Raw genomic sequence first — 15,025 nt, 5'->3', positions numbered from 1 at the left:
TTGACTGACGCCGGACGGATTTAACCCCATTCGTCATACAATACTGAACCTTATCGTTCGATAACACGATCATAAATCAACACGCCATAATAATCTCGTAGCACAACCAACCCGACAATGTTTGCCATGTTTAGTCCGACAGGTAAAACTTATTATGTCCCACATGTGCAAACATTGTGCCATAATAAATTCGTTTCCAGCACTCTCGAGCTACATGTAATCTAACGGACGTACGTTGTCTCTAGAGAAGTAATATCGCTGTGATTTATAAGCACTATTAAATCCGTTTTCACTGTAAAGATAGCAAGGAGCATGTCCAATAAATTGGAAATCCAAGTGGAACTATAAAATTTCCCATTTGCCAACTTCATGAAATCTGTATTATTGAGTGAGACGTGAGATGTGAGTAGGTGTTCGTAAAGCAGTTATTTGCTTTCTAGGTCATTGCAGTAAGACCTGCTCGCTTCGTCTCTCATAGAGCTCAATGACTGCGGACTGCGGTCTGTATTTGCTGGGCCCTGAGCCAACACGCTGAAGGAAACCAGACAGAATTCTTGAGAGTAAACGTTTACGGTTGAGTTTTATAGATTACGTTTTTTCGTGGGAAAAATATTTTAGAGGTTTACCAAGGTAAGCTTAGAGAATAAAATATTTATTAGGTACACGTGTACGATGTTCGGTAGATGTAGGTATTGAATCGAATAGAACGTATTGCGTTACACTAAAGTCACTCGAGTCCATCAGTTTGCTATAAAAAGACTAGATAAATACTTACCTAAACTTTTTGTTGACAATGTTGTAAAAGACGAGACGTGGCGGCAGCGTGGCGTCGACGATGCGGCGCCCGGCATTCTTGGCACACTATCAATGAGAGCATGCGTCCTATGATTACAAAGAAAATGTCCCCGGCTACGTCAAAGTGCGAAAAGTTCGGTTAACAATACCAATCGTGTAATTCCGTAGTAACTGACGTCGAGTGTACGATAACAACGCTATATGGAGCATTGAACGCGCAACACTTGCTGTTTTGTTTGCTCAAGTCGCTGCTGCTCGTGTTTTCAAATTCGTTGTCAAAGTTTATGCCAGTTGCTATGGGAGAAAGAAAAGTGCATTTAGAGGTTAACAAAGAAATTTAGTCTTTATAATAGGTGGTAAAACGCTTATTTTGCCCTCCATAACTGGAGAAAAATCCAAAAGCTGTCGAACATAAAAATCAATAAGGCCCTATTGTACAACAGACTACAACCAAGTGATTTCATTAGGCGGTCCTTGCTCCCAAATGATTTATGAGATATGCCTCTGAACATTCTTAATTAATTAGGTAAATGGAGTGTCTCATTCACTTAATGTACCTATTGTACTGACACGATTGATTTATACTTCGCCTTGTACTAAAAATGATTTATTTGTACGTCTGGTATCATTTTATCACAGGTTAGTGCATTCAATATGTTTTCAAGGTGGGCTGTTGCGTCAATTCGATTATGACGTGAAAACTGCGCTGGAGTCGATAAAATATTCATTGCGGTGATATAAATTATGCTGTTATTTGCACTGAGCTTTTGTTGAGAAGTGATATTTAGATAACGTCTTCAGTATAACTTTTTGTATACTTATTTATGTTTAGATTGGCGGGTACCAAATATCGTGACGCATTTGCGTATACGCAGACATGTTTTAATCAGTAGACATAAAGATTGTGATGTATGTACTTAGTTAGTAACATGAACTGAAATACTGCTAATAATAATTTATTGTCAGCCTTTCTTGCGTATTTGGCTTTACCTTAATGGATCAATTGTCTTATTCTTAAACCTTGGAATCTTTCCAAGTGTATTTTCTATATTCGATATTCACTTAAACTTTGTTTGTTAAAAGACTGGACTCTTGAAAATACAGTAAACCTCAATTGTATAGATGTGTTGTCGTTTGTGTTGTATGTGTGTACATAAATAGTAAATAAATAAACTAGCTTAATAATGATTTACTTCGTATTCGCCGTATACTACGTGCTGCAGCATCATATCTTTGAAGCCATGAAAGGTAACTTCTGTTAATTGGAACGTGGAATTACATCGAACACGCGATGCAAGTTGAATGCCAGATGCTCGTTTAGACCAATGGACATGACACCAAGCCAGTACAGTTAGGGAGACAGTAACTGGCTCGTTATTGGTGTAAGGGCGACCGTGTGATAAGCATTTGGCTTATGTTTGTTCAGTCAGCTTACTATTGGCAAGCTAACTGGCCATGTCAACTAAGCTTTACAACTGCCGTGACTGAGGCTTATAAATCCAGCGATAAACCGCTATCCGCAACGCTTGTTACCATCACACTACCGTAACATGTTATTAATTAACATTTGCAATTATTATGTTAATTAAATTTACAATAGCAACGTCGATCTGGGTTTCAAATGTGGAAATTATTTACGTTTGTGCAAGATTACGCTTAATGTAGTAGTGTATTATTAGTTGAAGAATTATTCATTTATTACGGTTTATCTAATTACCGTAATGGGCGGTTATCATTAATTCTAGTCCATAGCCGTGTCCCGGTCAGTTGCCGTACTATTACAATGATTAATTATTTATCGGATAACGAGTACCTTCGCACTCGGATTTAAAGTCACTTTACGCACGGATGGGTTCTTTTTCCAATTTTCTTCAGTAATTTCCAAAATGATGATTAGATAAGATATGATTTTTATAATTGTGTACTTTTAGGGTATTAACCTATTAACATTATTCTTTTACTTTATTAATGTTATCTTTCTTTTTGTTTCAGGCGTGACAATGAGAGAAAAAAGGGGTGGCGCAATGAGCAAAATGCAGAAGCTTAGAAAACGCCTCTCCCTTAGCTTCGGTAGATTATGTAAGTACTTAATATCAAACGTTTCTAGTCGCCACTAAAGCACATTAATATGGAGCCATCCAAACGAAAACATCCCTACATATCAAAGCTGGATATTTCGGAACCGGTTGGCAATATCCGGAGCGATTCAACTTCAGTAGGCGCCCATTCCTCATATCAAGAACCTCTATCATAAAAGTGATAGATGGAATTGAAAGACTCACAGACCGTGAAGATTTCTTTCACATGTTCGATTGTCAGAAACTCTGATAGTATGTGCCCGGTTAATTTGATGCTTGGCTAACAATGTCTGTATAAATTTAATAAAGCCATGGCCCATGGGTGTGTAGCATGTGCTGCGAAATCGATCCGTCTGTCTACACGACAATGAAGGAATGTCGCTTAAATGAAATTGGCTTTTATACGAAACTCCTTTTGTTAACTTCAGATATTAAACTGTTTGGAATTGGTATGTTAGAAGAGTCATGATGATACATAACGTAACGACTTCCAAAGTTTCCATTGATACAAATTAGTTTGGCGCCCCTCGGATTTATATGGAAAATATGCTAATGTATTAGAAATTAGTACGTGAATGCTAAATATTGATATTTACAAGAAACTAAAACTCGCGTCACCGAGTACTCGTGAGAATTCTTAATGCTTTCTAAGACTAGATCTCACAGTACAATTATCCCATCCCGGTAAGAGCTATACACGGAACAGTTAATTATACTAATTAATTCACCGGATCGGCTTGCTAATTAAAAAGCAGGAGTTGTATTGATATTGATTGGTGTTAGTGGCGGGAACTGGTTCGTATTACCGGCGTTACACGTCTGCAGGATGTCAAGCATTCATCACACGGATTGAATCAATTAAGGTCCCGAGCAAACGAGCTACTTTTAGCTACTGCAATCGCGGGATCAACTGCCTGCTAGCTATCACGACTATCTTGTCGTGCGTTTAAGCGACTAACTGCCGTACACAGAGTCATTTAATGATTACTTAAACTATTCCTTAGTAACGATTTTGTATCGAAAACAATTGCTAAGGACTTGGTTGAGTAACCATTAAATGACTCTGAGTACGGCGGTATGTCGATATTCCCAGCTAGGAGAATTGGTCGCAAATGCTAACTAAAGCAGCGGATCTTAAAACAAGTCGTGTGTATTAATATTATGCCTTTAAAATTCTTTTCAATCTGGTTTTAAGTAATGTAATTAGTAAAGCCGTAGAGGATGCAGACGGCCTGCCTTGAATTATCACGGAGATTCGTCTTGTTCACGTAATTCATTATGGACGTGACTCGAGGTTTTAATTAAAATGACGCTGGTGACTCAGCTAATAATGCCATTAATTGACATAAAAGTCTCATGTCATTTGAGACAATGCTTTTGGTAAAAAGTGTACCTAATTTATTTAGAAACTAGCTTCTATCAGTGGCTTCGACCGCGGTTGGGATAAAAATGTCCTATGTGTTATTCCAGACCATAATCTAACCCCTGTTCCAAATTTCATCTTTATCCCTTCAGCTGTTTTGACGTGATTGAGTAACAAACATACACACAAACTCACAAACATTGGCATTTATAATATTAGTAAGATTAGTTACCAAATATTTTTAGCTAAAAATATTTTATTCAGCTTAAAACTTCTAGTCTGCCTTTTCTACTTTATCGTTAAAATGATGAATATTTCACTTCTATTTCGTGAAACGTTGCCTACATATTCAACTCACACGCGTGTTATTTTTACGTTATTTTTTACCTATTCCCGTACCTACAGTATTCAGTAGAGCAACGTGTTTCCCTAGGTATTCCCCGTAAAATCGTATCAGTGCCGGCTCAGTGGATTTACAAGCGAGCATCACTGCGTACAGATTAGCACAGATATTACCTATTTATAGAACTCGGATAAGATACGGCTGAGGGTTACATCTACATCTCGCACGCACTGCCGGTTAGTTATCTCGGAGTTCTCAACCTAGTGGGTTAAATTCACGCATCACCGAACATTTTGCCGACTTTTTATCACACTCCTGCCGAACGAGTTTTAAACTTTTTACATTCAAAAACCTTTTACCCATCTTTATGTTCCCTTTTTTGTGCATTCGTATGTGTGAATGTGAAGACGTTGTGAAGTTTCGCTGTAGTCAACTAAAAAGACAAGAGTAAGTTCAAGCACCCAGTGGAAATTGTTGGACGGTTTCAATTCTTTCGTGAAAGATTTAAGTTTGAAAAGTTAGTAATATTTTACTCTGTGCACTGGCTTGCACTGACACCAAAAAGTGTTTACTGCAGTCGTTCAGTGCATACTAAAGATAAGCTATTTATTATTGTTGATAATGATGCTCATAACGTATCTTACATAAGTACCAAAGCAGGTGCTGCATTATATTGCCACTTAAAATAATAATACCCACACTTTATCATGTTGTTAAACACAAGAGAAACGATCGAAACGACGCTAATATTAATTTCCATTTTCAAGGGAAATTAATAAGGAAAATTATTATGAAAAAACTCGCATGAAAAGCTAAAATTTGCTGAGAAGGCGAGCAATAAATTATCTTGTTTAGTTACTGTTAAAAATATCGTTTTAACAAGCGCTAAATGAATAAGCTCTAGTGACAGTCGGCTTAGGTAAATATGAGCGAGTGACGCAGTAATTAGCGGGATATTTTGGGCTCGCGTTAAAAATAACGTATAATGACACTAATGCGGGCAATTACATAGAACTAGTTATAAAATGTACAGTCATGAATTTCATTCGTGATCAACCAATCGCTATGCGTAAATTTACTCGTATAACGTACTTTATATCGCTGTCCATGACGTTATTAATCATGTTTTGTCACAACGAAAACATAAACAACAAACAGATTATGACAGTAATAGATAACGATTCAACTTCTTGTATTGTATAAAGATTTTCACCTTTTGAATTGTACTCATATTTCTTTTTACAACGAGAAGGCGTTTTCCATAATTTTCATAGATCATTCACAAGCATTAGCAAATTTTTTCTTTATGACAATGAAGATTTTTATCTTATCTTGCCTTTGTACTTAAAATTCTATAATCGTAGTGACTACGTCACACTTGTTATCTGGTTTTCGCATACCACGATAGTAAAATTGTTATCTTTTGTTTTCATTTAGGTTATTAAGGTAATCAATCACACGTCACATACTACGCCGCGTATGGCACAACTTGGGAGAGCAGCTTTAATAATAATACGCTCAGTAAACAAGTGTGCGGAAATAACTGTATCCACAAAATAGGTGAACAACAAAGGCCAAACAATATGAAAGTCATCGTTTATTAGTTTCATTTTATGAAGTCGATGAAGCGCATCTGTAGCTGTACCTCGATATTTTCCATCTACCGCTTCTATTCAAATATCAGCTCGAACACAATAGTGATCATTTGGTACACTTCTCCACATTCGAATATTACTCTCCGTGGCAAGCTCGCCTAGCGTGGGCGATTTTCTTAGATGCTCACATGCAATCTACGATGCAAATAAACATCTTCGATCACCCACGCCACTTAAACACGCCTTCGTGCAGTAATTCGATTCGATCGTTCGTAAGCACTTATACCAAGCACACAGCATGAAAAACACTAAAATTATACTAGACATAACGGTGTATTAGAGTACCTGTAATGCTCAAGATAACGAGTTACAAACATGAGGTCCTGCCATTTTCATAAAGTAACGTTTTATTTGCACCGATCGTCTTCACTGATGGCTTTGGTTCTCATCGTTTGGTTATTCTAATTTTATTGAAATAAACGATATTCTACAAGTATGTGTAGGTTTGCACAAAATCCAACTACGTTCATGGCTAAAACATCTGTTTTTTGTCTTCGAAACTGAATATTGTTACTAAAGTAACTGAGATAAGAAACAGTTGATTCATCCATGTTTATGTTTTTTTCATCAGTGGGAAGAATTGTGTATTTAGAGCTATTAATAAGTATGTGTATGTGATCATTTATCACTACCCATATAGGGCCAACTAAGTCTATATCAGTCGTAATGAATGTTGTATTCATTTGCGCCTATGGCTCATACACAATCATTGTTTCATGACTTAACCAGCTTTACTATGGAAATGATTCATTGTTTACGCATTTTGCGTACCAGAAAGTATCCAATATTTCGTACATTTCGTAAAGACATTCTCGCAGCCAGCCATGCGGACTCCTTTTTACATAAAACTCGTATGTACTGAATTTGTTATGAAACTCCGATGTGATATTTTTAGGTCTTCGCCTCTGCGTTGCGTAGTTTGATGCACTTTGCTCTGTGTCTATTGACATTAGCATTATTTGCTTTCCTTTCGTTGCAGTTTCGTATTCCACAGGAGAAATAGCATTTTACTCTGCTGTCTTTTCTGCTGACTCTGTTCCTTTGCTCTCGTTAAAAGTTTCCGTCGCTATGTCAATATTGGAAGATACTTTAGTTTCAGTAAATGGAATGTAGATTTACGGAATTTCCAAGTAATGTTAAAAATAACTCAGTAACTCGTGTAATTAAACAACAAATATCTTATCTCTCCAACTTGACAAAGTATTCATCATAGTTTATCTCAGCTAACGCAGATTAACAGTTGGCAATCTTTTCCGAGCACAATCTGTTTTTGTTTCTCCCGCAAATCTTAACGTTCGCCTCTCTCTAAATATGGAGTCGTTTTCCTCAAAGAGCCATTTACCCCCAAGAGATTCAAACATCACAAGAAGACTTTATCTAAAAAAAAACATTAAAAGGGAGAACGAATACCAGTGTATGCCTTTGTAAAGTGGGTTTCATGTTTTAATATTTATAAATCTCTCGCATTCTTTTAAAGTATTTCATTTTATCTACTTAATTAAAAATGTTTGTAATGCTTCTAATGTTAGTTGGTTATCTGCCCGGTGATGTAAACAAAATCATTTTTGCGATACTATAGAACCGCAATTTAAGCTCATCTATGTGCGTATAATCAATACAGCTGTTTTTGTTGCCCCAATTTGCCACAGCTGTGAAAACACTAAAAATGTTTTAGTTGCCTATGTATTGATGTTATCTGCATCATACAATGTTTTGATCTTACTAAAGTGTTTATTATCTTCATTTCCGTGTATCGTAGGGATTGATTCTGGTTTTTTATTATCTTTTATCTTATGTTACATCATTTTAATACAATACACATCAAGTATTCATTTCCTGTCGACCATCTTCATATTATCTTAAACGAACATCTGTCGCTTTAAGTGATTCAAAGCATTGTTGAATAAATTTTATCACACAGTTTGGAGGCGCAGTTTTCTTTTCTTTCTAAAGCAAACCTTCGTGTTTTGGGTTTTGCGTGTTTGCTCCATATACTTTGGCAAAGTACCGATCGCTTCCAAAAACAAATGGAAATAGTCGTAAGCATTTAGCAGTAAGATAATAATGGTTCTACCACTCCAGTGTAAACCGCTACATTTGGCAGTTTCTCAACTGCTAGTAATATTTTACAGGTGATCGTATCAGATTCTACAAACTGCAATTTTGTCTTAGTAAGTTTACCTTTGTCAGCTTCGTCTTTTTTCTTAAAATACTAAATAACAAGTTTGAATTTATCAAGTCCTTTAGTTCATTTTGGTCCAATAAAGTTTTATTGCTCCATTGCCTCTTTTTAGTCTACGATTAGTTCTGTTTTATTAAACTTAACGGTAAACGTCGTGGGTGCTGAGTCAATGATGTTTTGTACAAAAAATATTGTTTATTTTAAAGTCTTTTGTTGAGATTGCCCAAACTTGAATGCACGACCTTTGCTAATGCTTCGTTTGATTCTTAGTTTTTTGTCCCAATTTGGTCTTACATATCTTTCTTATTTTTCTTACATTACGGTATTGTTGCTCGCTAAAAGAACATTTTAACAATTATTTTATCTTTCTAAAGATGATTTACGGAAGACTGTTTTTCCTTTAAAACGTTCCTGTTTCACTTTGTTAATGGATTAGCTAAAACGTTAACATTAAATTAATGAATGTAAATTCCTGGTAATGCTGATGCTTTATTGCTAATTAATCTTTGTTTATTTAATAGAGTTATATCGTCATAGTTTAGCCTTAAAGTAACACCAACGTGAAGCATTTTAATTATAAATACATATCCAATTTGGTGTTCATATCAATCATGTGTTATTGTTATATTATTCTCATTGAGTGTTTGTTCAGTATTCAGTTCCCAAAATACAATCGTGTAATAGATCAATGATCATAGATTAGGCACACATAAGACCGTAGCCTCGGCCCCCCCTTATCAGTCACATGTAACAACAGAACAGTGACACGGTTGATCGCATACGGTGACGTGACGCAGGAAGTCGATTGAATCGTTCAACTATTCAAATACTTTGTTTATGGGACGAATTGTATTATGGGAGCTGATGAGCTACTTAACTTTAATGGAGTAGAGAACTATTTTAATATTAGTGTCACATTTGCGCTTTGCAATTATGCTAGAAATTGATCAAACTTGTACTATTTGAACTCGTGCTTTATCTTTCAATGTTATAACACAAGTAATTTTTGCGCTTCACAGCACGATGTTCCAATATTGAATTCCAAGATGTTCATCATTAGATGGCAGTATCATTAACGTTAACTCATCCGTTGCTAATGTTTCAATGTCAAAACCGATATTAGTTTCATTATCTGGAAAATTAACTTTGATGAATTGAAGATCTTTAATAAAATCTAATCTAGCATAGACTTTAAATTCTTTAGCTTTAGCTGTTATGTTATGTACTGAGACATAGGCAAATATTTTTTTCGTTTTGAGATTCGATTTACCTACTTCTTTCTCCTTATCCTTGGAATCTGAATTCTTCTGATATGCATGATAGAAATTTGAAACTATTTCCATATTTATTGCTTGGATACGACATTTCGTCCTCATCTGGTGGACAGGTCATGACAATGATTATACAAACAGCATTATGGCACGCTTTTACACGGTACCCAGGTTCACAGAACATGTGTCGTGTTGATATGTGAAGTTGATAACAACTGAGCATTGTTTTGAACGTTATCGATATACAATGAAAATATTTCGACGCGCTTTTGACATCGCGACCATTATTTACGACAATAAAACTTGAACTGGTGGTTTGTTTTAAATGCATGGCTTGAAATAAGTTACAGATTTGTGATCGCTGCCATTTTAGTCGATATCATGAATGGCCAGTTTGTTAAATGTACGTACGTTTACCTTAGAGATATTATTGAGTTTGAGCAAAACATAACTGCCTGTTTTGAAACGTTTACAAGCTTTACCGATTGTTTACGTACTGTTACTCGTTAGTTGCTATTCGGTCAATGTTTTCCAGCTGTCGCATGTTATTTACACGTAACATTATTAAACTTCCTACTGTTTGAACAACGCTGCGCTCACAATTTATGTATTTGAGGAAAAAATAAACGGTCCGCTGTGTCACTAATAGTGCTCGCCTCAATTTTGTTTGCCTTTCTAATTGTTTAACTGTTATAATTGTCACATTAAATCTGTTTGCCCATGTCCATGTGATACTTCAGTAGATATTTATGAGGGTATACGAAGTTTTAGTTTAATAAATTTGGGTTGGAACGTGTTAGCAAAAACGATGACAATAATGGCGGTCGTTTAAACTAAATTGGGGATCCATTATTAAAGTAACGTCGTAATGTGTAATTCAAAACGCATAACAAACACGTATTGTTTTCGCTGCTTTTTTGTCGTGACTTTTGTTTGTATATTGAAAGATATGATCAAGTTAAACGTTTATGTTGCTATAAAGAGCCATATAGAACAGTTAAACTGGGCGATACCGGTCACGTATGAATCACAGCAGTTATGTAATACTCGATAGCATCACGAACTGCTACCTCCAGCCTACGCTACGGCACACGTTCCATAAATGTAGGCACACATTGTACACTCTGCGTAGTTCGCATTCGGTAAGGAAACAACATCATAAATAACCCGCAATAAAACCGTTACAAGCATACAAAAATAAAATATTTTCGAGAAATTTTTATCCCATCAAAAACATCCTGTAAAAAACCCAAGTCTCGATCTGTAATCTTCTATTTAGTGTCTACTTGAAGTTATTACATGAAACTTGGAAATTTGATTATTAGTACTGCAGTTGAGGCGCGAGAGACTAAAGAATCTAATATATGTACTTAAGACAGAAGGTCCTTCAAGTAGACACTAAATAGATTAACCGACATGCAGACTTGGGTTTTTTACAGGATGTTTTTGATGGGATCTCACTTCTTTTTGTAGATTAGATAACATGTTACGAATGTTTTAAACACACCCTTACCATCGTCGTTCACCAGGAAATAATAAGGCTTCGTATTGCATTATTTAAGTACTGACGTACAAAGAACAGCTTAAATATTTATGGTGTCTTCCGAAACAATTTCGTGTACGTACATAGCTTCATCTCTTGCTTCCTTTATTTCTCATTTACATGCAACTATTTGAATTTTGTTGTCGTTTTGTCAATGGCGTGATTGTGTGTTCGGAACGTGTTCAGCCCACTGAGTAATAACGGAAGCGTTATAGCGGGAGCGACCTTCGAGTCGTGAATCAGCCGTGCCGCGATGCTAGACCCGACTGCACCATAAACGGAGACGTCAGAGTACTTCACCGCTCTTTGGACCCGCCTGCCGTTGACAACGGCTAAATGGAAACATTTATCACACGTGTATCTATGAATGAGTTTCAACAGTAGTAGAAATAGTTAGCTGTTTTTTGTACAGATTTGTAACTAGGTTCCATTAGCATAGCATTTTCTTTGACACAAAAACTCGTTAAAGTCTATCATTATGTTTATCATAATGATGGAGTAATAAAATCGCCAAAAAGTTGCGATGCGTCGAATAGCCATGTTCCGGCGTGCGTCACGGGGGTTCAACATCTCCATTATCTGCCTGTTGATTGATAGCAGACTTCCGCACGGTTCATTGATAATAGTTATTTGCTCTGTTTGCCCTACGTGCTCGACGCAGCCATGTCGCCGGTGGACGGCGTCGAGCCACCGACTCGCATTATTAGTTCCTTGACACCCTGTATCAGATTGCTTCTATTTCCAGTATTTGTAATCGTAGATGTACAATGTTCATACATGTTTCCTTAAACGTCGTACATTACAACGCCGACGTTTTAATTATTTAGATAACTGTTTCAATTTCAATGCACGCTCACACACTGGCGGTAATTTAGTTTCTGCTTCCAAAGCATTAATTTAAAGGGGAAATGTTTCACTATATCGTAATAATGTTCTTCGCTTATTATATCACAATATGCGGGTATATTGAGTCACTCGACCGCACAGGAACTGTATTGTGTTCCCTGCACAACCACGAAGCCTGGACGAACGGCCTTTTGTCGACCCGCCCTATTGTCTTCTACCTATTCAGATACTTTTGTAAAGGCGTCTACTGTATTTTTTGCTTTTTAGAATTTCATGATGGTTCAGCTTCGCTTGTTAATTTCCTAGTCAAAGCACAATGCGTTACAACGTGTTCAATTCCCTGCAATTGTTATGAAGTGGTTGTGTCCCTAATGCTACATTAATGGTGATACTTGCCCACTTGAGAGTGTTTTCGTCTTTATTGACTCAATTGTCTGTTGCTCAACTGTCGGTTATTACGTAAGCACCTTGTAATGTCTTGTGCGTAGGGTTCGATGCACTGACATCATTTTTGATGATTAAACAGTAATGTTGCTACGCTCATTATTAAAGTTATTATCTTGACAACACATTATTTTGTAAACATTAATGCTAGTAGTTTTTGAATCATTTTGGGTTTGGTTTCGGGCAACAGGTCGTAAGTAAACGTAGTGTTTATTGTACCTTGTTATTCGTTCACTCGATAACAAAGCGCAATCGCTAAGTGATCGCCGCCGGCCAGTGGAATTTATTGCTTCCATAACTTACTCAGTTTACTCTTGAATTATCGATACTTACTTGATTTATTTTCTTCTATAATTTTCCGCAAATAGTCCCTTTGCTGCGATAGTTATATTCTGCGTCGATTTGATTTTATTGAGTTCATCGTACTTGTCTTATTGTTTTGCTCTTGTCCTAATGCTTGGCAAATCATCAAAATGGTATAAAATTAGCTTCGAATCAAATAGTCTGTCATTACTGCAGTTCTGAGCTTGTTATTTAAATGTTAAAGGCAATTATGAGCGTGTCTTTGATGAAATTAAGTTGGTCGAGTAAGTTTTGTGGGATCAGAGCAATCGCGTCTGTCAGTGCGTTTTAATTTAGTGACTCATGTTCGTCTGCTCCGATAATAGCGTCTGTTTGTTCCAAGTGTCCCCTCCCATCATCGAGCCGATTGTTTGGCCTGAATTGTTTACAGCCGGGTTAATGACTGGCCCTGACTTAAGCGTATCTTTCTCCGGAAAGTTAAACTTATTAGAGGAGCTCAGAAATGTCTCTGAGTTATGACTCAGACGACCATTACGTCTATCTGTTCTCAAATTCGTTGCAGATGTGGAACCGAATATAATCCTAGTAGGTATTACGTTGACAAGGCATAAAGAATTTATGTATTAAATCTAAGAATAGAAATATCCAATAAACAAATTCAATACAAGGCTACATCACATAATAATATATCAATATCAAGGAGACGAGTTTCCAAACCAGTGGAGCGTAGATTCCATAAAATACGTTGAGCGATGCAAAGGTGGACCTTCCACATACCATACGGCCTCGTAGATCTATCGATCATGCCAAGGAATGGGACAAAGGTATTACTGAGTAAAAAGTTTTCATAATATAGATTACAATATATAATACAATGTTTTAAGGAATATACGTATAACTACGTATCATTTCTATTTGACCCTTTGCTACGCGTAATATTTCTATGACATTATTAAAGGAGAAACGAAAGATAATCTACTTTGTCCACCCGCCCTTATGTGACCTTTCTTTTAATCGATGTAACCCAGTTCTGTCGAAGGAAAAACAATCATAACGATGTTAAGTATCACCGGCGACCTCTTTAAATATACTTAGTCTAAACTCTCATGGATTTTAATACATACATGTTGTGTGTTTGAATATTAATGCAAAACTTAATAATGACCATTAGATACATTTAAAATGGTTTCCTGCAGTTAAAAGCACATAAAACAAAATTTCTTGAAAATATCCCTACGCCCAACAGATGCTCCATTTCCGTTCAGAAATTGTTCTCCGGTTAAAGTAGCAGAATCTAAATTTACACTTTACTGCTCGTTATTCTAACATGCAATTTCCCTTACATCGACATCATTTTGCAACATGAAATTTAATTATGGTAATCATATGACTCCCATGTAAATTGGTCCACTTACCCGAACTCACTCTTGTGCTAGATAAGCCTTGCCCGTCGTTTGTAGTCGTACGGGAGGCATTTGTGTGAAGTTTAACCTTTTCGTCTGCGACATTGGGTACCCCCGCCCCATTCTGGGAAATAGGTCGACTACATTACGTAATGGATTTTGGTATTGCCACAAGCTACTTGAGGGATGCCTCAGGGTTATCTACTTGGGCCAGTTTTATTTATGTGGCGCATGGAAATTTGTTATGAAGATTGTTACTGTGCTCTTTTGTGGTGTAATTTCCTTTTATTTCTTGTGTACATTTTATTTTAAAAGTAAAATAGTCTTTCAATTTCAACGAAAAGCTAAAAGTGGTTTTAGACAATCACAGGGTTTGTATATTGATCAATATGTACGACAAATTCAGCCTTTCTTCAATGAACATTATTTCTCATAAAATCGGCTTATCATCGCTACCCCTAACTAGAAAATCCCAATTGACTTTTTATCGTCTAACGTTTACTTTGTCGTGTTATTGTTATGTGTTGACGCTTATTTTCTGAATAGCCCCCAATCTTATCGAGTTGAAGCGACCGTAGAAGGGTTCTTTAGGGCATCTTCCCAATTGAGCTGGGAGTATCATTCAAAAAGGGAAAATAGGATGGTTTGGTTGAAATGTTTCTGTGTTATCGTGGAATTTATATCTGTCAAGGACGAAGGTTATAAGATGCTTATCACTTTTTATTAGGACGTTTGAAGAAATTGGTGATTAGCACCGAAAATATAAATGAAGTTAATTAACACATTCATTTATTTTTAT

At 36.3% G+C, this 15,025-nt stretch overlaps 1 protein-coding gene across 3 annotated transcripts in view; it reads left to right on the top strand.

Annotated features, from left to right (window-relative positions):
* The window catches only part of LOC118272403 (cyclin-dependent kinase 14), a 74,641-nt gene that overhangs the window by 22,085 nt on the left and 37,531 nt on the right, over positions 1-15,025 (top strand). For all 3 annotated transcript variants that reach the window (XM_050693461.1, XM_050693462.1, XM_035588904.2), the window contains exon 2: positions 2,788-2,874. In XM_050693461.1, coding sequence (XP_050549418.1) covers positions 2,788-2,874 — 87 coding nt within the window. The remainder of the gene's footprint in view (positions 1-2,787; positions 2,875-15,025) is intronic.

This window comes from Spodoptera frugiperda, chromosome 4 (assembly GCF_023101765.2).
Source record: "Spodoptera frugiperda isolate SF20-4 chromosome 4, AGI-APGP_CSIRO_Sfru_2.0, whole genome shotgun sequence".
Classification (NCBI taxonomy): Eukaryota; Metazoa; Arthropoda; class Insecta; order Lepidoptera; family Noctuidae; genus Spodoptera; species Spodoptera frugiperda.
This window is presented reverse-complemented; position numbering and strand designations above follow the sequence as displayed.